Below are 27,443 nucleotides of genomic sequence, written 5' to 3'. Positions count from 1 at the left end.
CTGAAGTAATAAACGACCTTAGTAAAATATACTTTACTAATATTTTCTGAATGAAAAAGAGCAGCAGGAGCCAACAAATCTGTATAAGGAACATAGCTCCCTCTACACATAATATTCTGACAGCAACACAATTAGAGAAGAACATTTTTTTCCTTTTTTTCAAGAAGAGCTGTCTTCATAGTGTGTTTACTTTTCTGAGAGGCATCAGCGGGTCAAAAATTTTGGTTTGCTGCAGCAAACCACTTGGTCCCAGCATAAAATATAACAAGTAATTTGGCATAAAAGAGGCACATGGGGACATTCAGTGGACTAAGAAATAACTATTAATAATGCAACTACACATACGAAGATTTTATTACACAAACAGGAAGAATAACTAGTATTTTTAGAGGGTATCGGTGAGCAGTCAAAATGCTTGGCAAATTACCTAGAATTTTTTAAAGTTTTAAGTGATCAAATATTCACATCAAATATAAGTCCACCCAATAAAGAACTTTGTCTTTAAATGTTTTTACTAGAAGCATGAAATTAACATTTGCTCTCCTGTAGGTACCCCGCTGTCATCCATACAGAAGATGCATGTGCCTAACTTACACAGGTGCACATAGAAACACACACCCACAAGGGAAGAAAACGAGCGCTAATAATCTAAAAGTTCTTCAGGCGATCACAACTGTCAGAATGTTAATTTTCTTCTAACAGGGGCGGGGGGGGGGGGGGGCTAGGAAACATGGGGGTTTTGTTTCACTTTTCAATCTTTGAGTAAGGTGAATACAAGGCAGGACTACAGGAGGAAGATGATGGGTGCTTATCATGCAACACAGATACAACAGTAATAAAACCACCCTTGCAGGGCCGGCCTACTGGCCTGACAGTGACACACGTTATGTTGCCATGCAGGAGACTCACAGTTCAAATCTCAATCTTAGTTTTTCATGCCCCAGATCAGAAAAGAAGCAAAGAAACACTGTAGATTGTGCCTTCAAATCCGAGGAAGGGAATACATATGTTACAACCATCGCTATTTTTGCTGAAAAGTGTGAACATAGTTCTCTGAGAATAAGTCTGGCTCCTTTCTGCAGTGATGCTACCGTGTCACTGGACCATGTTCAAAGAGGAGAAAAAGTGCTACATCTTGTACAGCAGAAGCAAATAACAGGAGGACAAGACAGGATGTAAAGGGTTGTGTGAAAAAAAGAACACATCCATCAGTAAAGTTACCCTCAATCTGGAAAGGGCCTGGTACATTGCATGTTGAAGGAATAACGTGTGAGTGGCAGCCCCCAAGAATGAAGACCACGATCCCCATCAGTAGCACATTCCATGTAGGCAGTTCCCAACCAAATTTCTGTGTGTACTCAATTTGTTATTCCCTTGACCCAGGAGCAGCAGACACATTACTCAGGTTAAGGCCATAACTGCCAAAGTGGCTGCAAACTCAGTTTGCTAAGGTTCAATGAAAGCCACCGTTTTCAGAGATACCACTGGGTAACCAGGTTAGTGCCAGGAATTCTCACCTTGAATCAATTTAACCTGGTGACCTAGGGTCAAGAAACCCCAGGATCTGAAAGGTATCATTCTTGGAAGTTGCCCACTCTGCTTTTGTCCATAATTGAATAAAAATAACAACAAAAAAACTGGATCTCAATTGGGCACACAACACAGATTGTAATTTTATTAACTAAATTAAAAATGCTTTGAATAAAAACTTAAACTGTAACAATTTAAAGGTCAATGATTTACTTTCTCCCATAGATGGAAACCAGTTACTCTTCTTATTTTCTTCTCCCAAACAGTGAATCAAGGCCGTGGTGCTTAAACATAAGTGTGTATCTTTCACGTCTTAGTACTCTCCAAATCAGAGTCCATCACTTCACTTCAGTTATTCTGGAAAATTGAAAAATGAACATATAATCACTACGCATGTCTATTTTTATATACATTCAAAAAGTTGATGTACTTTAAAAAGTTTAAGAAACACAGTATCTGGCAATTAAAAAAAATGATTTAATCTTGGATTTGCAAAGGCCACAAACATTAACCAGGCAAATCATTAGCCTTTTTAGTTACAGTAAGTAAAAGGCCAATACCAAATGGAAATAAAAAATCAGTAAGGTCTGATAATCTCTGTTTGCTGGGTTGGCTGAGGGGAAGCCAAGAGATGCTGATTTTCCAAAGAAAAGACACTGATCCTAGAATAATATTCTATCACATTTACTTTAGATTGACACCATTCATTTAAAGTGAATTAAACATGGGATTAGGTATTAGTGAAAAAGGAAGTGGTACCATGGTCCTGAGAGGATACTTACAGCCTCACTCACCTACAAGGCAGATACACTGTGAGCAGTGTGCACTGGCAGGGGGAAGGGCCCATCAGACAGACATTTGGAAAAATACCCAATCAATTCTGAACAGCTAAAAATTAGCAAATTTAAGGGAATTTCAAAGGTTGTCAGAAATTTCATGTGCAAAAAAGTCACATCTTAAGGGAAATTAACAAAGGAAAAGGCACTTAAGGTTCTTCTACTGGTTTTATAAAAAATAGAGAAAAGCTTAGCTTCTTCATACACCTATAGAAGAAAGATACCACAGTAGGAGAAGGAAAAACAAACAAACAAAAAATAGAACTCCAGAATGTAAACACGAACAAACCATGCCACACTTTCAGGTACCAGATTTTTTTTAAAGGTCATTTAATATTATTCCTATTAATCATGGTGGGTTTTTTTTTGTTTGTTTGTTTTGTTTTTTAAGGAGGGCAGTGGTTAGTATAAGCCAACATGCATTTTTTTGTAATAAAGGCTGTGACACAGACTTACAAAAGTGGGATCATTCTGTGACTGCTTATTGAACACAGTCTAATCATTGTTTTAAATTTAGTCCACCAACACGCAGTTGGTGTGTTTTTAATCTTATGCAAAAACTAATTGTACTCAGAGGAATATGGCCTCTTGAGTTAAAGAGTGCACTTTGCTGCAGAGGCGAGCAGGTAGGTCACAGACTTTAAAACAGTAGAACAGAAAGCGAGCTATTAACATGATCAAGGAATGACTGTAATTATCAAAGGTATGAAGAAATTTCTGATAAAAGAAAAACAGAGTTATTGAAATGTTAAAAGAACTAAAGTATAACATGTTAAGGTAAAATTAAAATGAAACTGTATAGCACTCAATATCTCACTTATCTTTAAGAACTAATAAATATAGGTCTTTGAGATAGTCAATATAAATTAAAAGGTATTAGCCCAGAGCTCCAAAAAAACAAAGAAGCAAAAGCTGGTGTGACTAAACATTTCTCTCTCTTTTTTTAAATCCTCTCCTACAAAGTTAGAACCCTGTTCCTGCTTGGAAAAGCAGAGATATGGGTTAAACGCAACAAAATCACCAACACAAGCACAAAAGAAACCCTGTCAATATGATCAAGATTTGTGCCAGATTATCTATGTGTTTTAAAAAGCATTTTATTTTATGTACTTATTTTTTATGTCTTTTTAAGGCCACACCTGTGGCATATGGAAGTTCCCAGGCCAGGGTCAAACTGGGACTGTAGCTGCTAGCCTATGCCACAGCCACAGCAATGCAGGATCTGAGCTGTGTCTGTGACCTATACCACAGCTCATGGCAATGCCGGATCCTTAACCCACTGAGTAGGACCAGGGATCAAACCCACATCTTCATGAATACTAGTTGGGTTTGTTACCACTGAGCCATGATGGGAACTCCTAAAAAAGCATTTTAAAATTATAGTCACCAGATACTCTACCTGAAAAAAATTTTTTAAAAAACAATAATTTCTCTTGTTATCAGCAATATGACTGGAGATCTGATTAGTGATACCTTACACTTTTTATATTACTACTTTTGCAAGTTTTAACAGAGTAGATTTAAGTTGTATAAACCAAGAAATGTAGGCCTCTATGATTTGACAAGTGTCCCTTTTACTAAAAAAAAAAAAAAAGCTATACTTTCAAGAAGCAATTTTATTTTTTAATGGCCATATTTTAACCCACCTATAATTACAGTTGCATCTTATACTTACCATCATTCATCATTCCTTTTGATTCTTTAAATGCTAAGAATTAGTAACAAGCCAAGCAGACAGTTAGTAAGATTCCACAGTTAGAAATCATTTCTAAATAAATATGCAGTAATATCATGCCAACTATTCCACAGATCTAAAGCCAAATTAAATTTAAGGCCATTATTTGATTACAGAAGCCTTTTCTGTGGATCATACCCACAGGCTCCGTAAGGACACAAAATCAGTTGGGAATATAGATCTAGATTTAGAGAGAAAGAAGGTGAGATATTTTGGTCTCACTCCATGATAACAGCCTGCGTCTTCTGAAAATTCATAATTAGAAGTTGAAATTAACTGAGATTTTTCTCTACTGGGGGTGTTATATTTTGTCTAGGCCAATTAAAAAGGCAATAGTCCCCTCACCCTAAATATCATGTGGCTAGCACAAGCAACTACTCGAGAGACAGAAAACATGTATTTTTCTCAGGGGTGGTAACATTACAAAAGCAATACTCTTAATTCTTGATGAATAATCAAGAAAAGAGGTCAAGGCAAGGGAAGAAAAAAAAAATAAGATTCTTTCCAAGGCATAGACAGCATTCTTTTTTTTTTTTTTTTTTAATGAGAGTTGCAACGTTTATTTCAGGTTCTCTCTTGCTTTTTTTTTTGTATTTTTTTTTTTTTTTCTTGTATTTTTTTTTTTTCTTTTTGCCACACAGGCAGTATGTGGGAACTCCTGGGCCAGGGATTGAACCTACGCCGCAACCAGAGCCACAGCGGTGAGAATGCAGGAGCCTCAACCTGCTAGGCCATCAGAGAACTCCCCATAGACAGCATTCTAACTGCTTTGGGGGCCAAATTATTATGACCTGGTAACGGATTAAGAAGAATATACAAATCTGTAACACCACATACCATTAAGGGGTTCCTCTACAGCTTTCTGGAAAATATTTAAAATATATTAACAAAAAAAAGAATTTATTTTATGTCCTTTTATACTAAAATTTATATATACTAACATTTAAAACTATATAATAAACAGTGAGTCCTACAGTCAAAAAAGAGAGTAAGGCAATAAAGGTTAGTGAGAAAAGCAAAGCTTGCCAAGTCAAGTAATTTATAATAACTGTACTATTCTCTTAATATTTTTTTTCATACAGATTTCACCACCTCACCCTGTTAGTTCAAGAAATCCTAACTTCTCAAAAGTACAAACACAAATAGCAATATGATAAATAATAGTTAAACTAGAGATGAGAGCAAAAGAGAATCATTTTCAAGTCATGCAAATTGAACTCAGTAACAAGGAAAGGAAATGTATTAGGATTTAAGGGTCTAATGGCTGGATATCTCTAACAGACGCACTTTCCCTAGAAACTTCTGGCTGTTTGTGACCAAGTAGCTAGCACCAATCTTTTTAGAATGAACACATGTGGGGTGAGATGCACACCCCCGCCCCCACTTCCCTGGCTGCTCAGGCACGTCAGTTGAGGCTTATCAGATTTAGGAGTACACATAATCTTCACTTCCTGCCACACACAGGGGTCTCACTTTTGGCATTCCAGACAGAACTATTATCAATCTGTTATGGGAAGATGAGTACAATAGAGTTCTTTCCAGATCTTATTTCCATAAAGTAGGTCATGTGCCTGTCACCATGATGAGTCTTTATAAGCCCTCCCCCCCATTTATCCCTCTCAATTTATCTCCTAAATTTGCTTTTCTTGGAAATTTTCTCAGCGTATTAAGGGATCTAAGATACAGTGAAAATGATAGTATAGTTTGGAGGAAGAAAAATGCTTGTAAAATGGGCAAAGGAGAGAAATGAATCATAATTCAGAATAGCTACTTTCGGTCATATTTATATTTATTTTATAGATTCTCATTTTTAATGAAATCAACTTAACATAAACTTCGGTCCCTCATTTTGATGCCCTCCTTATCATTCTGCATATGCACATCCAATGGATCCAACAGGTGAGGAAATATTTTGGTATCAGCTTCCTTCAGCAGATAAGGACCATTAATCTTACATACAAACTTTTTAGTTCTGGGTGTGAGAAGTCAGTGCAATCTTAAGGAATCATTATTCTTTCCCATTGCTAGTAAATGACCAAAGATAGGTTTTAAAATGGATTAGAGCTATTCATGCGAAGGTCACGAAAAGACTTCAGAGTTCTCTTACTTTGATATTATACTAAACAGCAAGCAAAGAGATCCAATATTTCAATTACCATTCTTTGGTCTAAACCATCAAACAATCATACCCCATTCATTTAAGAAATTTCAACTTACCCTAGGAGGTTGTATAGTCTTGTGATCAGAAGCTGATTAAAATTAAAAAAGAAGAAAGTGAATTTAATAAATGAAAGAAATTAAGGCAATTATTATATTTTAAGATAGACTTTCAGGGCTAAAACTAAGGGTGTCAGAAACTCCACTGAAAGAGTTCTGGCCTTGATAGTCTATTAAACAAATACAGAACACTCTTAATTATATGCATTGACAGAATAAAATGATGCAAATAACCCACCCAAATCAAATACTGAACATACAAAGTCTCTCCTTTGTGCATGCCATATCTGTCCCCAAGTCAGCCACTTGTAACACTTCATGGTGGAGAAACGCTGTCATCTACTCACCTCCACTGTAGGCTGTCTACCTCTCCCTACTCAACCCATTTGGAATGTGGAATGAGTGGGGCAAGGACCACTTTCTGCCTCTACTCCATGGCCCACCCTTAGTTCATTGCTCTTGTTCCCTGTAGCTCAGTCTTCTTTTGTTCTTCTTCTATCTTTCCAATTTTCAGAGCTCCAGAGAGCAGACAAACTAAAGAAAATATTCAGGTCCCTCTGAGTTTAAAGAATTATTCCAGGCAGCCAATTAAGCTATAATCAAACCTTTCTCTGTATTCCTTCTTAGCTGTCTGAGTTACCCTTTGTGGCTTCTGAATGGGTTGGTTAATGAAGATGAAAGAATATGGGACATGAGGAGAGTGACAAAAGGGAAAAGAACTGCCCCAGTTGCATAAGGAAGAAGAGAGAACCTCCTTATGACAACCAAGTGAGGAGGTCCTGGAGCAGCTAACACCAGTCTTAAATAAAGAATGAGAGACCCACAGATACAAAGGCATCAAGTGGCAACATCATGTGAATCACCCTGCAGGAGGGTGATGCTACCGGGTGGTCAATTTCATTCTCCTCTGGACTTGGTGATGGCACTGGATTTGCTTATGAGCAGATGGAGACAGGCCCCCAGAACTGCTCTGGTCTTCTGTGCTAATTATTTCCTACCACTCCTCCATGCCCACTTATCAAGCTTCCAAAATGGAGGGGAAATGGGGGTGAGACCTGACCCAATGGTGGCCAACCTACAGACTGGCCAGAAGCTGGTAAGGATTGCTCCAACAGGTGAAATGGCAATAGACTGGCCTGAAAAGTTTCTCTCATTGGAACCTAAAGAGGAGATATAGAAAGAAACCAAGGAGATGCTCAAAGCTTAGAGTCAAAGGTAAGAAAATATATTGGTGAAAATAGGATAAAAAAATAAGAACTTTAATGAGAGGATGAGCTAGTTGGCTAGTAGGTAAAGACCCAAAGAGAGAGGAACTAAGGAACTGTCACTGGCAGGTCATGGGCTAACTCTGGTTACTGAGAAGACATATGGTTACTCAGTCTTTAGAGATGTGCTGGATTCTTCTAATGCCTAAGTATTCACTCACTGTTCCACTGTCTCTGAGGCCCAGTTATGCATCTGCTCTCATGAGACTCCCATTTCTGTGTGTGCTTTAAAGTAAATCTCCTTTACTGGAGGCACTTGGGGAGTGGTTTGGTCCTTTAAACCAAACAAGAAGAAAACCTCCTTTTTAAAGTACTACGGAGTAAGATGTGTTGGGGATATAGGTAAATCACATTTAGCATCCTCCCAAATGAACCAAGCGGAATTATAGATCTTCACTAGGGACAATCATGATATATACAACTTGATCCATGATACGTACATGTAGGTACAACTTACTTCAACTAAACCATGTCTTGTACCTAAGTTCTATCAGGGAGAAGAGAACTGAATAGCTATGTAAATTTCTGATTGGTAATGTGAAGGGCCAGAGGTAAGATCTTAGTGATATATTTATGAGCTTATAAATTATTTATCAGAATTAGTGTTGGGAACTGCCAAGCAACTCCTCTAATAACCCTAATAACACGTAAAGAATACTTTCTGAGTTCTGATTCTCAGATCCAAGGAAAGTCACATTTGGCTAGCTCGTTCTGAAACAGAGATCTATACAAAAATAATTATTCAAAGGGCACCAGTCAGCTGTGATCCCTCTAATATTATAAAACCAAACAGTGCAGAAGTGAATTTTGCTTGAGTTAATCCTCTCCAATAGGCATATGACCTACGGTGACTTAAGAGGGATTGTGATTTATCTGCTGTTACCACGTGCCTAAGGCATCGACACTAATAAATATACATATTTTAAAATCACAAGCCTTAAGGATTCCATATGAGCTCACTTGCAATGCTTCTTCTAATTTGTTCTTCTTTCCCAGAAACATTTGACACATACAATAAATATATTTCTAGGTTTTGAATTTTCAGGAATACTTTTATAATGTTATACATATTGATGTCAGATCCACCTCTCTCCAACAATAGGCAAGAAATTATTACTGAATTTTACATATCTATTTCGTGTCATTCTAAAATATCTGACATGTTGTGGTAAATAGCATTTCTGACTGCTAGTCAGTTGATTTGTATCAAAACATGATTATATTCCCTTAGACTGAACTAAATAGTAATGGCTTAAAAAATTAACAAGTATTAATCCTTGTAAAGAATGGACATAAGCATCCTATATTGATACTACACCCAATTTCAGTGAGTTTAGTTGGTTCTTTTTAATTTTCTATATGTTCTCATTTTGTTATTCTTCTCAGCCTTTGATTTCATTTTATGGAATTTAAATGTTTCACTAAATAAACAAAAAAACCCCAACACAGTTAGAAAAGAACATAGAAAACGAAACTTAAAACCCTACTCTTTATAGTAACAATTAAGGATACAAATTTAAACTTGGAAATAGTGAAAAAAGAAAAAAGTTAAACCTCTCATAGGGATATAAACTTAGTCCAAGATAGCTGGGATTTTTTTTTTTTTTTTTTTAGCTACCTAAGGATTTTATCACATTTAAGTCAAGACACATTCATTAGACTTTTCCAAAAGAGAACAGAATATCTGCAACAAGTAAAAGTTATGCTGGAAGCATTCATAATTTTTACTTCCTGATACAAATGCTCAAATTTGCAACCTTAATGTTATACATACTCAGATTTACACATTCAGATTATATATGAAAAACACATCAACTTTTCTAGTCTATCACATTATCTAAACAGCTACTTTCCTGTACCTTTTCTCTTCTTGCCCTTCAACTGACCGAAGGTGCTTCTCTGAACTCTGGCATCAGACAAGTCAATTTGAAAAGTTAATTTAGAATATTCTCAGAATGTCAATAAAGTTGGACTAAATTCTTAAGTTACATATGGTATATTTATATATTAGACTATGCTAAAGAAAAAACAATTTGGGGAACTTTCCAGGATTTGAGTGTCACTTTGATTTTAATGTGAGAATAGTACATTTATAATTACACTGGTTTCATGGGCTTCTTAGGGATGTAGTGATGGAGAAGGGAATGGAGAGCAAAGTCAAGGGGGTAGCAGCCAGACAATGCCTAGTTCTGTTTAAGTCAGCATCTCCAGACCTGTTGGTCTTCATTAGACATGGGAGGCATGGAGGAGATGGGGATAAAAGGGAGGGAGATCCGGATAATGAGGGAAGAAAAGAACAAAGAGCTGACCATCAGTCAAAGACACCTATTACTACATCATGATGTATGGAAACTGCAGGTCACATTCTGTTCTCAAGCATTCAGAGGTGGCAACATCATCAGCAGTGCCATCTCCAGGAACCAGACAAATGGTGATTAGAAGACTCAGCAAAAATAGAACATGTATCAGCTTTCATAATGTGATGCTCACGATGGCTTCCAAATGAATGCCACTCTGCTTCAGAAATATTCATTAGGCTTTATGGCCTGAACTAAGAAAACGTCATTGAGGAAACAGCTCTGACTTATGCACATGTAAAGATGGTAAATTTTAGTTAAGTATTTTAACTGTTTAGCTAAGAAGCATTAAAGGGAGATAAAAATATGTAACAGAATTGAACTCAGTGATTAGTCAGTGAAAGTTCAAGTTCAGAAATAAAGGTAAAATTTCTTTCAAAGTACTATGCAAGTCATGTGGGGAATTATCCGACTATAACAATTCAAGGTTTGTGTTAATTTCTAGAAATATAAAGTTCACCTAAGGCAAAGCAGAAAAGACTGATTTTTTTTTTTTACTCCATTAGTTTGTAACTTTGCATTTTTTGACAAATGTTTAAGAGTTTGCTTTACTTGGTAAATAAAAAACACATCTTTTAAAGGAAGACTAATATAAACTAGACTGTGGGGAACAGCTTTAGAGTAAGACAACACTAGTTTTTAGGCACTATTAAAAGCACCTATTTCTATAAACATATTAAAAATAATAATTAATACAGAAGCCTGTTATTTGAAAATTTGAAGATTAAATACAAAGTTTAGAAATAGTAAGCTAAGTCCACATTTACTATCAACTGATTTTTAAGAGTAGTAAAAGCCTAAAATTTAAAACTCAATGTCTTTATTATATTGGTTTCAACTAAAAATATTTTAAAGTCAAGTGTCACAGCGCACTGCTCTTTAATTAACAAAAGTGACAGTTTTTGAATTTCAGTTCTGTCTACTTCAGGGAGACAAGGTTTGTAAACAGTCTGCAAGGAGAACAGCAACTGACAAACAGGCCTCTGTGGAAGGGCTCTATTACAGAGACAACGAGCCAATTAAAATCCTTTTTAATTAGTGAAAATGAATCCTCAACACTCTCCTTTTACTGGTATAAAAAAATCTATATTTTTGAAAACATAAAGCTGCTTTCTCTGAAACTACCTAATAATCTTTAAACTTTTCATGAATGCGTATGACTTCTACCCTCTTTCAGTACCCCTGAATCATTCTAATTTTATTATTTCAAAAATACAGCAGCTGGGCATTCCCATTGTGGCACAGCAGAAACAAATCTGACTAGTATCCATGAGGATGCGGGTTCGATCCCTGGCCTCGCTCAGGGGGTTGGGGATCCAGTATTGCCATGAGCTGTGGTGCAGGTCACAGACATGGCTCGAATTCCATATTGCTGTGGCTGTGGTGTAGGCCGGCAGCTGTAGCTCTGATTCAACCCCTAGCCTGGCAACTTTTCATATGCTGTGGGTGTGGCCCTAAAAAGCAAAAAATAAAAATAAAAAAAAAAAATAAAGCAGCATTCGTTGCATTTTTTCCATCTGGAATTACCAATTCATTTCTCTGTTTCTAAACTGTAAGAATCAATCAAAAGCATTTCCCAGATTATATATTTGAAATTCTTGGCTAAAAATAATAAGGCTGACTTACCAACACATTTCATATAAACTAGTCCAAGTAATTCTGCTAGAGCTATAATACCCAAACCTGAAATCAGAAGAGGGCCATGCACTGGGGTACACTCTGTAAAAACAAATACAATTTTATGTTAGAAATTCACATAAAATAACTGAGTTTTTGAAAAGAACTGACAACAAAAGTGATAATATCAAGTTTTAAGGAGAGTATTTCTTTTTCTAATTATCAAGAAACAAAAATTATCTACGTACATTCATCACTATTAAGTCAGTTAGTGAAGTGACTCCAAATTATTAAAAGAAAAAAGCCTTATCTGCAGAACATGTACCTTATCAATCAAGACTAATGGAAAAATAGTCTGTAAAGCATAAGGATCCAACCAACTGGATGGAACCTGGTTATTTTGAAAGCTTTCCCACAAATACAGGCATAGCAGTTTAGCGACTCGAATGATCAGCCTACAAGCCATATACAGCCAATAGTCTCACGGCAACGTGGAAAGCACCACTCTCAGTGGGATGAAGAGAAGAGTTATTAAAGAAAAGCTCACAACACCTAATGGTGGCAAGGATGTGGAGCAACAGGAATTTTCATTCATTGCTGGTGGCAATGCAAAATGGTACAGCTACCTTGGAAGACAGTTTGGCAATGTGTTAGAAAACTAAATATACTCTTCATGCACAAACCAGCAATTGCACTCCTTGGTATCTACCTGAATGGAGCTGAAACTTTTATCTACACAACAGATATGTGGGTGTTCAGAGCAACTTTACTCTTAATATCCCCAAAATGAGCAACCAAGACGTCTCTCAGTAGGGGATAAACAAAGCATGGTACACTCATACAATGGAATGTTATTCAGTACTACAGACTGTATGATTCAAATTATAAGACTCTGGAAGATGCAAAATTATGAAGAAAGTGAAAAGATTAGTGGTTTGCCAGGGGTTTAGGGCGAGGAAGGATGAGTAGGCAGAGCAGAGGATTTTTAGGGCAGTGAAACTTTTCTATATGATATCATGTCTATAACTACAATGCATGTCATTATACATTTATCAAAATCAGGGAGTTCCCATTATGGCACAATGGTTAACAAGTCCGATTAGGAACCATGAGGTTGCAGGTTCGATCCCTGGCCTTGTTCAGTGGGTTAGGGATCTGGTGTTGCTGTGAGCTGTGGTGTAGGTCGCAGATGCAGCTCAGATCCCTTGTTGCTGTGGCTGTGGCGTAGGCCAGCAGCTACAGCTCCAATTAGACCCCTAGCCTCGGGATCTCCATATGCCGCGGGAGCAGCCCTAGAGAAAGGCAAAAAGACAAAAAAAAAAAAATCATAGAATGTACAACACTAAGAATGAACCCTAACGTAAAACTATGGATTTGGGGTGATATTATGTCAATGCTAATTCAACAACTATAACAAATTTACCATTCTGGTGGGAGACACTAACAGAGGAGGAAGCTGTTATGTGGGGTATATGGGAACTCTCTGTGCTTTCCACACAATTTTGCTGAGAACTTAAAATCACTCTAAAAAATAAAGTCTATGTATTTAAAAAGAAGAAGAAAGAAAAAGAGGGAAAGAAGAGCTCTGTTCAAGAGACATCTCTAGTAAGACAAAGTGAGAGTGGAGAAGGATGGGGCTCTTACCTGAGACGCAGAGGCTAAGTCCAACCACAGAGAGCACATGGCCCAATACCTGAAGGATCAATATGGCAATGGTGAAGGAAGACATTCCAAGAGCTGGAGAGAGGAACAGTGGGTTGAGAATCTTTAAGAAGAAATCACTCCTGCTTGTATTTTGTGCAATCAAGAATAATATCCTATAACCAAAGATGGTCTCTAGAGTTCTTTGTCAGACAGTAGATTCTTTTCCAGTGATCCAGACCTTGTCTTCTTCCCACACAAGCAGTCAGCTCCAGATTTACACATTCAGCAACCTTTTATTTTCACAGTCAGCTGAGCTGGACTGATAGTTTTTACCAAAAAATATATATATTTTTTGTCTTTTTAGGGCCATACCCGCAGCATATGGAGTTTCCCAGGCTAGGAGTCAAATTGGACCTGTAGCTGCTGGTCTACACCATAACCACAGCAATGCGGGATCTGAGCTGCGTCAGCTCACGGCAACACCAGATCCCCGACCCACTGAGTAAGGCCAGGGATCAAACCCATATCTTCATGGAAACTAGTTGGGTTCATTTAAAACAATGCTTCTTTTACCACACCTGTGCATTTTACCACATGAATGGCTCTTATGCTTGGCTTTGCCACATGTGCACAAAGTTGCTCTGGCTGAGAGAATCATTATGCCAACACACCACTGTAAACATCCTGACCTCTATCTGCTGTGTCTAGATCTGTGATTTTATAACAAACTGATACCTTTCCAATGTGCAGTAAGCCAGAGATAGGCTCTAAGGCTGAGAGTTAAACACAAATGGAAAAAAACAGACTTTAATAATAATAAAAATGTTAGTGATTTATGCTCAAAATGCAGTGAAAATGACATCAGTTATAGGTTGGCTATCTACATCACTGTTTAAAACTACTATGTTCAGATCTGCCAGTAACTAAAAAAAATAATAAAGCCACTATTTATCATTTATAATCCTATTTTGTAGAACTAGTTTTTTTTTTTTTTTTGCTGTTGTTGTTGTTGCTATTTATTGGGCCGCTCCCGCAGCATGTGGAGGTTCCCAGGCTAGGGGTTGAATCGGAGCTGTAGCCACCGGCCTACGCCAGAGCCACAGCAACGTGGGATCCGAGCCGCGTCTGCAACCTACACCACAGCTCACGGCAACGCCGGATCGTTAACCCACTGAGCAAGGGCAGGGACCGAACCCGCAACCTCATGGTTCCTAGTCGGATTCGTTAACCACTGCGCCACGATGGGAACTCCAGAACTAGTTTTTTTAAACAGAGAGGCACAGCAAAAGAAGAGAGAGGGCATGTTTTATATCTACTTTTTTTAGCTTCCAAAAACTGAAATAAAAATATGAAGATAATCATTAAAAACTACACAGAATAATTTAAAAAACCACTGACATCAAATATATATGAAAACCATTTTTTACAAGATAACTGAAAGCCTTGAAAACCTAAGTTAACTTTAAAATTATATGAAATTAAAATATTAAATTTATAAAAATATGTAAAATTTCATAAAATTTATTATATAAAATTATATATATTTATATATAATTATAAACATTTATAAAATTACATAAAATTAAAAATTACATAAAACTAAAACCATATGGGGAAATGTCACTAAAAGTAGCTTGGGAAATCTTTTTTTTGGGGGGGGATCTTTTAATAAACCAACTTCCATTGCATTATTTAAAAACATAAAATATTTTAACCAAAATTGCTTCTTTTTAATGAAAAAAGAGGGCAAAATCATACTATAATAACAAATACTCACCCATCATAAACACACAGTATTGAAGTAATATTAATATTGCTGTAGGGATTACAATTAAACCAAGTCCACAAGCATTCTTTGTTGAATATTCACCTGTTAATAATTAAAAATAATAATTAATATCTTCCTTCACACTTCCTACTCTTATGGAATGTTAAAGTACTAAATGCATTAAATGCATTAATCTCAATACTACTAGTATAAAGTTTAAAAATATGTTTTTCCCTGAACTTAACACAAAATAAATGACTACTTTTTGACTATTCAAGACTAAGCTTAAGACATCTATTTATTTTTTTTCTTTTTTCTTTTTTTATTTTACAGCTGTACCTGCAGCATATGGAAGTTCCTGGGCTGGGGGATGAATTGGAGCTGCAGCTGCTGGCCTATGCCACAGCCATAGCAACACACAATCCGAGAGGCTTACGCCGCAGCTTGCAGCAATGCCTGATTCTTTATCCACTAAGCAAGGCCAGAGACTGCACATCCTCACAGAAACTATGTCAGGTTCTTAACCTGCTGAGCCACAATAGGAACTCCCAAACTTAAGACATCTTTATGTCAACATCTAAGTCTCAACATATCAAACCTTCAACTGGCTCTGCCTCCTTCTTAACTACCTTACATAATTCCAGTGATAAACTCTGGAATCTCTTACCTTTCCCTTCATTTGCTACATTTAATCTGTCCCAAAGCAGTTGTTCATTCAAGTTGTCTTCTGAATGCATCTCCTCCCTCCCCATGTCTTTACTAATTCTAGGTGCAAAGAGAACTGCCAAGTTTATGTTCCTAAATATTACACTGATACTGTATTCTACTCAAACCAAAAACCAATAAAGGCTTTCCACAGTCTGAACTCTTGAGTTGTGGCCTGTCTCTCTCTGCTGTTCTTTCCATGTGCTGTGTACCCTTACTTCCCACTCATGTTGCCATCTCCAAGGGCAACTGCAGTTCCAGACACATTTGCTTCCCATATTCATTCCCATTTCCATGTCTTGGCCTCAGTGGTTGAATGGTGGCCTAAAGACACATTCACCTCCAAATCCCCTGAATCTGTGAATAGTAACTTATATAGCAAAAGAGTATTATATTCTACTGTAAGATCTATGATTAAGTTAAGGATTATAGATTAACCAGGTGGGTCTTGACTCCAATGACAAGTATCTTTGTAACAGAGAGGCAGAGGGAAGTTTAGTGAAGACACAGAGGTGAGGGGTGGTGAGGAGAGGACAATGTGACACAGAGGAAATTGGAGTTACGCTGCCAAAAGTCAAGAAGCTGCACAGATTGGCAGCAAACACTAGAAGCCAGAAGAGGCAAGAAAGGAGTCTCCCCTAGCATCTCGGGAGGGTGGACAGACCTGGGGACTTTTTTATTTCAGACTTATGGCCTCCAGAACTGTGAGAGAATTTCTTTTGTTTTAAGATTCCCCGTTTGTGGTGATGTGTTATAGCAGCTCTAGGAAACTACCATGCACCTCCTCAGAAATGCCCTCCGCCTTAGCAATCCCGCCTTCCCTCACAGTAACTGTCTATCTTACCTGGGATGAAAAGAATGGCTCCAACAATGACAATGATAGTGAGCATTAGTCCAGCAACTAATAGGAAAATGGTTTTCTCCTTCGTATAACTGGATTTATATTTAAGAGCTTAAAAAAAAAAACACAAAGAATTACACGAGCTCAATCACAAGAAGCGAAATGATTTCTGTAACTTACAAGGTGCAAAGATTAAACTGATAACCTACTATAACTGAATAACCTTTGAGGAGCAACTCCTTCATATCATGTCAAGCCATCTAAAATTTTTTTCTAACATGTCAATGACTAAATGGTGTCATGGCAGTATAAATATGAATGCTGAATTTATTGGTGACATTTTATTCCCCTAGGGTGAAGTTATATACATCAGGCTTTCCTAATCATGGCATTACTAATATTTTGGATCAGATAAGTTGCTGTTGTTAGGGGGCTGTTCCGTGCATTATAGAATGTTTAGTACCATCCCTGACCTCTACACATTATATGCCAGTAACAGCCCCTAAGTCATGTCAATCAAAAATGTCTCCAGACAATGTCAAGTATCCCCCGAGGGGCAAAACTGCTTCAGGTTTACAACTGATATACACAATACTGATGAGAAAAAACTGGCTAATTGGTAATAATGAGAAAAAGAGAATTTTGTTGCACTTTATGTAAAATCAGTAAAGCATCTGGAAATCTATATTTTTTTGTTTGTTTTGAAGACATAGAATAAACATTGGGACAAATCACACCCTCTTGAAATCCTGAGGTAGGAGGAAATGCCCAAGTTGTTTAACTAAAATTAATTTCATAAAAATAAACTACAAATACTTAACAGGTATGAACAAACAAAATTTGCTTTTGATGTTATTAGCTTTATTGTCTAGTGTCCAGTTTCCCTAAATGAATAATATAATGCCTAAAACAAGTCTGAAAATAGTATTGTTATCATATATTCATCTCTTGGGTTTGGTTAATATTAAAATTAATTTTTCATGAACAAAGTTGTTAAAAGTAACCTCAAACAGACTGCATGAGCGACTATGCTGTTTCATCCACACATGCTACTTACCATTCCATTAATCAATGGGTGAGGGGGAAATTTCAAATAATCTTATATTTAGCATCCACGAAAATGACAAACAGATCAATTACAGTGAAAACAACAAATAAACCCCTAAGTGACATGATAAAAACCTATGTTTAAGGTGTTATAACCTTGGGTTAGATTATAACCTATGGTTAAGGTATTTAAGGTCTAATACAGGCACCTGAATTTAAAATCTCTACTCATACTCTATTTATTTATTTATTTATTTATTACTTTTAGGGCTGCATCTGCGGCATATGGAAGTTCCCAGGCTAGGGGTTGAATCAGAGCTGTAGCTGCCGACCTATGCCATGGCCACAGCAACATGGGATCTGAGCCGCGTCTGTGACCTACACTACAGCTCATCACAATGCCAGATCCTTAACTCACTGAGGGAGGCCAGGGACTGAACCCGCATCCCCCTGGATACAAGTCAGGTTCATTACCACTGAGCCATGACAGGAATTCCTCTACTCCCACTGTGGATTGTAATCTCAACTTTGTCCTCTTTAGGGGGAGATGAAGGGCTAATCAGTAATTAATCCTTAAGTGAGCAAGTGAAATCCACAAGAATCAAAAAGAAGTAAGAAACAACACGGCAAGCTCTCCAGGCTTTCATCTGATCCACCAAGTCTTGGAACTTATGTGACTATGACTCAGTCATATCCCTGCCTTCTTAAAGGGTACAGATTTTGAGCTTCCCTGTTTTCTAAGGAAAAATACAGTAAAAAGGTCACAAAAGACAAAGACACAGATAGAAAAAGAAACTTTCTCTAGACATTTGTCAGGGTTTCCATCTTAATCCCATTATTTAAAAAGAGCTTGAACATTATGCAAAAGGATTATAAAATAGAAACTGTTTCAAATGTACCTCACAATCAATCAAACATTTATAAGAGACTCTTCTAGATTTAATTCAATACCTAAAAGAGCTACACAGATCAAGCAACAAGAATTCATCTTAAGAGTATAGCAGAAGTTCATGCAAAAAGGTTGACTTGTACATTTTTTTTTTTTTAATCTTTTTAGGGCCACACCTGCAGCATATGGAAGTTCCCAGGCTAGGGGTTGAATCAGAGCTGTAGCTGCTGGCCTACCCCACAGCCATAGCAATGCGGGATCCAAGCCGCATCTGTGACCTACACCACAGTTCACAGCAATGCCAGATCCTTAACCCACTGAGTGAGGCCAGGGATGGAACCCACATTCTCATGAATACCAGTTGGGTTCATTACCGCTGAGCCACAAAGGAACTCCTGACTTATACCATTCTTAAGAAAACTAAAGGAGTTCCCGTTGTGGCGCAGTGGTTAACGAATCCGACTAGGAACCATGAGGTTGCTGGTTCGGTCCCTGCCCTTGCTCAGTGGGTTAACGATCCGGCATTGCCGTGAGCTGTGGTGTAGGTTGCAGACGCGGCTCGGATCCCACATTGCTGTGGCTCTGGCGTAGGCCGGTGGCTACAGCTCCGATTCAACCCCTAGCCTGGGAACCTCCATATGCCGCGGGAGCAGCCCAAGAAATAGCAACAACAACAACAAGACAAAAAAAAAAAAGGAAAACTAAGAGTTTAAACCCATATAAAATTCAACCTCTTCAGGCTTAGAAGAGATATAGGAGAAAAATAATGTTGACCATAGAAACAAAAATAAAATACCACAAAACACTACTGATTGACAGTGTTTTACAGAAAGGTTTTTTCAAATCTTTTTGAGGTGGCTTTAGTTCCTGTTGATTTGTTCAACTACTACTTATTTTCAAGGCATTTAAACTCTTTAAAATTAAGCAGCCATTCCTAACAAGTAACCACTGGCAATGAAAGATTATGTCCATGCTCTCTTTAGTGAATCTTTAAAAAGGGTTTCTTTTGACTCACTTCCTTTGCTTACAATGGACACATTTTAGCAGGTTCCGTAGCAAGTCTGGAGAAGGTATCCTGTTGCTAGGCCCATCTGTCAATTTTTCCAGCATATCTGAATGTTTGGTCAGAAATCTGATAGAGGTGCCATAGAACCCAATAATCTCCAGGATTTTTTTGGTGACTATTTTCTTGTCCTCTAAAAAGTGGATTTATTCTTATTTATCAAACCTATCAAAACTTTAAATGCAACAATGAAAATAAATTCAAATAATTCCCTGAATATTCAGCATTAAGATAAAGATGATTTAATGTGTTCTTAACTTCCTGGTATGATTTTCTGGCTGCTTAACAAGAAAATCTATGTAATTTTTTTTTGTCTTTTTGTCTTTTTTGTTGTTGTTGCTATTTCTTGGGCCGCTCCCGCGGCATATGGAGGTTCCCAGGCTAGGGGTTGAATCGGAGCTGTAGCCACCGGCCTACGCCAGAGCCACAGCAACGTGGGATCCGAGCCGCGTCTGCAACCTACACCACAGCTCACGGCAACGCCGGATCGTTAACCCACTGAGCAAGGGCAGGGACCGAACCCGCAACCTCATGGTTCCTAGTCGGATTCGTTAACCACTGCGCCACGACGGGAACTCCATATGTAATTTTTAATATTTGCATGCTTTAGACAATTCCCCTTAGCTAAAAGTACTGAAATCAATGCAGTGCAATGCAAAATAGGGGAAATACAGTATTTACTTTTTTTGCAATGCAATTTTTTTTTATTAAAGTATAGTTGATTTACAATGTCGTTTCAATGTCTGCTGTATAGCAAAGTGACCCAGTCAAACATCTACAGAAAAAAGAATGTATATATAGTATTTACACTTTTAAAAGACTTATTATTTCAGCTCAGTTTGAGGTTTACAAAAAATGGAGAGAAAGGTACAAGGAATTACCATATACTCCCTGCTCCCACACATGCATAGCCTTCTTCATTATCAACTTCACTCACCAAAATGATATATATATATTTTTTAACAAGGATCAACCTGCACTGACCCATCATAATCACCCCAAATCTAGAGTTTACATTACAGTTCACTCTTGGTGCTATATACTCTATGGGTTTACACAAATGTATAATGCCATATGCCCAATACTATATATCATAGAGAATATTTTCATGGCCTAAAAATCTGTGCTCTGCCAATGCATCTCTCCTCCCTGTTGCCCACCCTTAGCAACCAATCATCTCCTGTCTCCATACTTTTGCCATTTCCACAGTGTTTTATAGTTGGAATCACAGTGTACACAGCCTTTTCATATGGGCTTCTTTCACTTAGGAATACATATTTAAGGTTCCTCCATGTCTTTTTGTGATTGATAGCTCATTTCTTTTTAGTGCTGAATAACATTCCATGGTCTGGATATACACTTTATCCATTCTATTGAAGAACACCTTAAAACTTGCTTCTAAGTTTTGGCAATGATGAACAAAGTTGCTACAAACATCCATGTGTAGGTTTCTGTGTGGACTTAAGTTTTCAACTCCATTTGGGCAAACACCAAGGAGCATGATTACTGGATCATCTGGAAAGAGTATATTTAGTTTTGTATAAAACTGTCAAACTGTTTTCCAAAGTGGCTGTACCATTTTGCATTCTCACTAGCAATGCATGATGTTTGAGAGTTCCTGTCACTCCATATTCAACCAGCATTGGGTGTGGTCAATACTTAAAATTTTAAACAAACTTGTAAACTTAGTGCTGACACAGTAACACCAAATATATGGGGAGACAATACCAATTTTTTTCAACAGATTAGGAATTCTAAAAGTTTCCCTTTCATGCCTTCTATAAAATAATTAAATCTAGCTAGCTACTTCTCAGAGATGACGTAGGTGGTTCATTCATTTGTTCTATGAATGTTTACTATGTGCCAACCATGTACCAGGCCCTGTTATTAGTCCAAGTCATATCAACCAAATTGATGTATGAATAGAGTTTACTTTATTCAGTAATAATTGATCAAGCACCTACTATGTGACAATCACTACTCTTAGTGCTAGCAACGAACAAAGACAGATATACTTCTGCTCAATGCTCCTTACTCTAACGTGCGAATGAATGTGTTTTGGTTGTGGGGAGTGAGTGACAGGGAGCATTACTCCCAGATCTTCTTCTCTAGTTAAATAAAAGGTGTGGGTCTGGTGTGGGTCTACTCTAGCCTAAAAAAGCCCTATTATGTATTTTATCTTTCAAATTCATGTGAACGGAGAAATGACACATCCCTCTAGCCATCTGAAGAAAGGTGGCTAATACGATGAACAGATATTCCATTAAGGTTTCCTCGTCTCCTTGTCACTGACATAAAGCATATACAAGACAGAATGCAGGTTGTGGTTGATGAATTCTAGTGAAATTACCAGGCTCAACTTGGAAATCAAATAAAACCTATCATCTTAGTTTTCACGATGCTCCAAAGATGAGATTCAATAAGCCCATATAGATCCACACAGACCGAAGTCCATCTAACAAAACCTGAAAATCCATAAATTCAATGCCTGTTCTAAACACATGACACTTAGATGACCCACTCACTAAGGGGTTAGTGAGTCAGTAATGAGATAGGAAGGCTAACCAGTGAGGTGTAATGCACATCAAATAAAAAGTAAATCATAAAAGGAGACATACCTTTGATTTTATTATTACAGTGCTATTTTCTGGTAACTCTAAGGAAGTAATTTAAGGGTGGTTTTGGTATCTGTTGAGCTGCACATCAATACTGTCTCATTGCAGGATAAAACATACCTGATAAGTTTTAAAATAAAATTACAATTTCAAATTTTTTATTTAATTAAATTTAAATTACTATTTAAAAATATTTAACACGCTTATTAAAAAAACAATGAAGGCGTTGTGAAACTAGAGCTGGGTAGAAATGAATATTAATGCCAATAATAAACTGATTACTTGCCAGAAGGTAAAATAATTTTATAATGAACTCCATATACTATCCAACTTGCTTTGATGCAACAATTTTGTCAAGATGAAGACTGACTAGACATCATATCCCCAGTTTACAGGACCCAGAAATAAAAGAGTCTAAGCTTTGTGAAGCCTGAGCTTTGAAGTACTTTGAATATAAAAGATAAAAGGATGTCTTAACACACTAACTTCCTTTCCTTGGTTCTAAACATTCCTGGTCTTGTGAGTGGTACCACACCCTCAGAATATATGCAGCAAGTTGGGATGTTTGAATTCAGAAAGGGTCAAAGGAATAGCAACTGTATTTCTACAGAAGAGTTTATTGCTGAGCTATGGTTTTGTTAAGTTCCTTCCACAATAAAACCAGTGTACAAAAAAAAAAAAAGATTTAATAACAGAATTTGATATTATGTGGACAAAACCAAGGAAAAGCAATGGGAGTTCAAGATTATTTAATAGAATTTTTTTTTTTTTTTTTTGGCTTGTTAGGGCCTCGCCCATGGTGCATGGAGGTTTCCAGGCTAGGGGTTGAATCAGAGCTGCAGTGGCCAGCCTACGCCACAGTCCCAGCAATGTGGGATCTGAGCCGTGTCTGCAACCTACACCACTGCTCACAGCAATGTGGGATCCTTAACCCAGTGAGTGAGACCAGGGGACGAACCTACATCCTCTTGGATTTGGGGTCATTACTGCTGAGCCACAGTAGGAACACCTAGAATTCTTTGTAATAATACTTATTATGATGATGTTTTACCTTCCCAGATAGAAATTTCCTTATGTAGAAGTCTTTACTTATTCAGAATAATTTTTCTAATCCACAAAGAAATTTCATTCTTTCATGCCTAATCACTTTCAATATTAAGCTACTCCTCAAGATTGGACTAAAAGTCTTGGTAGGATCTCAATACTGTTGTGATGAATTTTTTCCTTGAATTTTTCAACAATTTCTACAGATACCTAACCAAATACCTCTGACAAAAATCCTTGTCAGATAATCTTGAGCAGGGACTAGAAAGTTAGAAAATGAAAGGAAATATGTCTAGACTGCACAAATTTGAAATAAATTACATCTGTCCCCACTTTGTCCCAATTATGTATGAATTTCAGTTAACATTATTTAGTTAAATAACACAAGTCCCCCCAAAACACAATTCAAGTTTCATTTACCACAATATATGAACATAGTAACTGCATAAAGTGTAAACTTCACCGCTATCTCCTCGGTCCACAAATCACTACATAAATAACAGATGTGTATCATGATCTCTGACCAATCATGTCACTCTTTTCGAAGACTGCTGGTGACTGGTCACTGCACATCTGGTACTCAATTCACACACAGACAGCAAAGCATATGCTGAGTTACCTCCTGGCTCCTGGTAATAAACCACTGTGACATTTTACAATGGATAATTAAAACCAGAAACTGGGCAATAAAGATGAAAGAGCAAAGAAACGAGATGTGATAATGCTAGAAGTATAATTCAAATAGAACATAGACTAGTTGACTGTGGAATATCAACACTACTGTCATTCCAGACTCTAGACGTGCAGCCAGAATAACTTAGTAAAAGTGAACTTATCGGCATACATGAGGACAGTGAGGAGGTTATGACAAAAAATGAAGCTGTCCCAGAAGAAGTGACTCTGGCAAAGAACTTCACATGAAAGGAACTCTTGGAGATAGTTCATGACAACAGAACTGCAAAAGATAGTTCATGACACTGACAGTGCTGGAAGTTGATTCAATCTTAGAAAGGAGTATGGCAATTCACCAAGGCATAGACAAGATGTTTGCTCTGTATTCAAACCATACGACAAGAAGGCAAGCATTTTTCAAACTACTCTTGATAAAAATACTTTAATTCTCAATGTTTTTTTAATGTTTTAATTGATCAAGTATTAAATATTAGTTTTACTGTTTTTTTCATTTCCTAATAGTTATTGCTGATAGTAAGAGAGCTTTTAATGTTTTGATAAAAAATTTAAAATCCCTGATAAGGGATTAACCTCCAAAATATACAAATATCTCATGAACCTTTATATATATAACAAAAACCCAGAAAACTCGATCAAAAAAAAAAAAAAAAAGAGGGCAGAAGGTCTAAATAATCTCAGAGCTGTTTGCTAAGCATAAGATTCTGCTTAGAAGTTTGTAAGCTAAAGCTGTGGGCAAAGGTCTTTAGGAACAGTTCCCTGTTAGAGAACTTTGCCTTTAAAATATAGTCTAGTGCTCACCATATTTGGGAGCCCTTGGCTTCCAGAGTTTAGAATTTTTTCCCCAGAGTTCCCACTATGGCTCGGTGGAAACAAACCTAGCTAGTATCCATGAGGTTGTGGGTTCAAACTCTGGCCTCACTCAGTGTGTTAAGGATCTGGCATTGCCGTGAGCTGTGATATAGGTCACAGATGTGGTTCAGTTCCCACATTGCTGTGGCTGTGGCATAGGCCAGCAGCTGTAGCTCTGATTTGATCCCTAGCCTGGGAACTTCCATATGCAGCACCTGCTGCCCTTTAAAAAAAAAAAGTTTTTTTTTTTTTTTCTCAGTAGGATCAATGGCATCCTGATATATAGTTCAAGATATGTTCTAGTATAAAGAAACTCCTTCTCCTCAAACTGAAAGCATAATCTGCTGTCTTTACTGGATGTCTAAGCTGACAGAAAGTCTAGGTTTTCTCTTGGATCCACCAGAAAGAATGACATACAGAGCTAAAAACAACCAGAAACCCCCCACTGTGGTCAAGTACAGACCATAAATGGTAATTAGAACAAGTTAAAAGGAACTGGAAATCTAGAAAGTGAAAGTCATGGGTCTGAGTTACTATTAATACTTTAGGAGCTGTAAACTTCCATATTCTAAGAAATCCATAACCAAGGAGGGGCTTTCTTGGTGGAATCCCCAGGACATAAACAGAAGAGTATCAGGGGAAAACCTGATCTAGGTTAATGTCTATTCCAAAGATGTGACATAAGGCACAGAACATGTACACTTACATATCTCTTTAATAGAAATGTGAGTGGGACAAAGCCAGGGGGAACATAAATTTCACTTCTACATCTTTAGCACACAGCACAGTGCCTAGCCATCAGCAGGCACTCTGTTGAGACATTTGCTGAATACATAAATTGGGTCCACATTCTATCTTTTCAATAATAGTTTCATTTACTCAGTGTGTATACCCAGATATAGGTTCACTCCTCATTGGAAAAAAAACAAAACACTCTCAAAATAATTTGAAGACAGGGAGACAGTATAATGTAGTGATAAATAGCACTTGTTCAAATCCCAGTACTACCACAGAACAGCTGGGTGATTGTGGACAAACTGCCTAACCTATCTGTGCCTCTGTTTCTTGTCTATATAATGGGAATGATAAAAATAGTACCTACACCCATTGAGCTCCTGAAAGAAGTAAATGTGATTTCAGATGTAGAGTACTTTGCATAGTGCTTATCTGCAAAGCAAGAGCTCTACAAATGTTTAGGTTCTATTATCACAAACACCTTTAAATGTGAGTGCAGGCTAGGCAAATCAAGTATACAGGTACCTCCTACACCCCCCCTCCCCCATATTTACTTGTTCTAAGATGAGCTTAAATAAAAAACTGCCACCCCAATTTATTTTAGTTTTATGATCACATTCCTTGAAACATGGCCAATAAATATAAAAATAACACTTATCCTTACTAACAGAAAAATGAAAATTAAAATGTTTTTTCTTTCCCTTTTTTTTTTTCAGTCTTTTTAGGGCCACACCCACAGCATATGCAAGTTTCCAGGCTACAGGTTGAATCCTACAATGTGGGATCTGAACCACATCTGTGACCTACACCACAGCTCACGGCAATGCCAAATCCTTAACACATTGAGTGGGGCCAGGGATTGAACCCATGTCCTCATGGATACTAGTAGGGTTCATTACTGCTGAGCCACCTTGGGAACTCCAAAGATGGTGTTTTTTCAACCACAGAATTACCAAAGATGTTAGAATTATAATGATGAGGTAAAAGACAGGTATTCTCATCTGCAGTAGTAACTGATACAATGTTGCTGGAAAACATGTTGGCAACAGTATTAAGAGCCTTAAAATACCTTCTCTGCCATTTCCAGTATTATATATCTTTAGCACAGTTACTTTCATAGTATCAAAAAAATTGGAAACATCCTTAATATCCATCAAGATGAGAGTTAAGTAAATTATAGTACATCCGTAAAAGTAGAGCAGAGGCAGCTATAAAAAGATTTCTGAAAATACGGGAGGAAAGTCAGCATGTACAAATATATAAGCTATATGAGACCATTTATGGTCTGACTTAAAGAAAAAAGATAGAATAGGAAGCAGGAAATTCACTAGAATACATCAATAGTTTTCTTCCAGGCTGTGAGACTCCAGACGATTTTTGCTTTTTTTCTCTACACTTCCTATGTTGTATAAAGTATCCTTAAGTGACATGTATCATTTTTTTTAATGAGAAACACAACTGAAAAGCTTATTTTCTAAAAATATGGCTGATGTGGAACACATTCCTGGTTCAGTCCTCTAAAAATAAGGTGTTACTAATGACAATGCCATGATCAGTGCAGTTCAATTAATCCAAATGCAACAAATCACATTACTGTGAAATGATTTTATAATCTCAGAAAAAGGCTATTTCCTACCTAAATCACATGATGTAGGCCTTAAGGCCTAGGTCGGCCAAAAAGGTTAAAGCCTTTCCCTAACATCAGTGGATAAGGTCTTGATGCTATACCAGTCTTTTTCTTGATATAAAAGGCTTATTAAGTTCTAAGAAAATTTCCACAAGAATTTTAGACACTGTTTTGAAAGTAAGAATTGTGAAATGTCTTGACAGTTGTTTCCCTTAGCCCTTTCTTCTCCTTTTTTGGCTTTTCTTTTCCTTTTCCCCTTTTTGACAAAAGTTGAGAACAGCTTTGAAATCACAAAGCACTTACAGAATGCCATACATTGAGAAGAGTCCTTAGAATATATCATCAGTCACCTGCCTTCCATTTTTA

General features: G+C 37.2%; 1 protein-coding gene across 7 annotated transcripts in view; it reads right to left on the bottom strand.

Moving 5' to 3' along the window:
- Positions 1-1,644: 1,644 nt before the first annotated feature.
- Positions 1,645-27,443, bottom strand: part of CD47 (CD47 molecule) — a 56,793-nt gene continuing 30,994 nt past the window's right edge. For 2 of the 7 annotated variants that reach the window (XM_047793047.1, XM_047793007.1), the window contains exons 4-11: positions 16,519-16,626; positions 14,979-15,071; positions 13,202-13,294; positions 11,567-11,659; positions 6,319-6,350; positions 4,939-4,963; positions 4,042-4,074; positions 1,645-1,887 (exon numbers count right to left, since the gene is read on the bottom strand). In XM_047793047.1, the coding sequence (XP_047649003.1) occupies positions 1,883-1,887; positions 4,042-4,074; positions 4,939-4,963; positions 6,319-6,350; positions 11,567-11,659; positions 13,202-13,294; positions 14,979-15,071; positions 16,519-16,626 (482 nt within the window). In that variant the 3' untranslated portion in view covers positions 1,645-1,882. Of the gene's footprint in view, positions 1,888-4,041; positions 4,075-4,938; positions 4,964-6,318; positions 6,351-9,442; positions 9,490-11,566; positions 11,660-13,201; positions 13,295-14,978; positions 15,072-16,518; positions 16,627-27,443 lie in introns of all 7 variants that reach the window. The other 5 variants (XR_007136561.1, XR_007136565.1, XR_007136564.1 and 2 more) reach the window with 5 other exon arrangements.

Source organism: Phacochoerus africanus, chromosome 1 (genome assembly GCF_016906955.1).
Source record: "Phacochoerus africanus isolate WHEZ1 chromosome 1, ROS_Pafr_v1, whole genome shotgun sequence".
Lineage (NCBI taxonomy): Eukaryota > Metazoa > Chordata > Mammalia > Artiodactyla > Suidae > Phacochoerus > Phacochoerus africanus.
The sequence above is the reverse complement of the archived record's forward strand: the minus strand, read 5'-3'. Positions and strand labels throughout refer to the sequence as shown.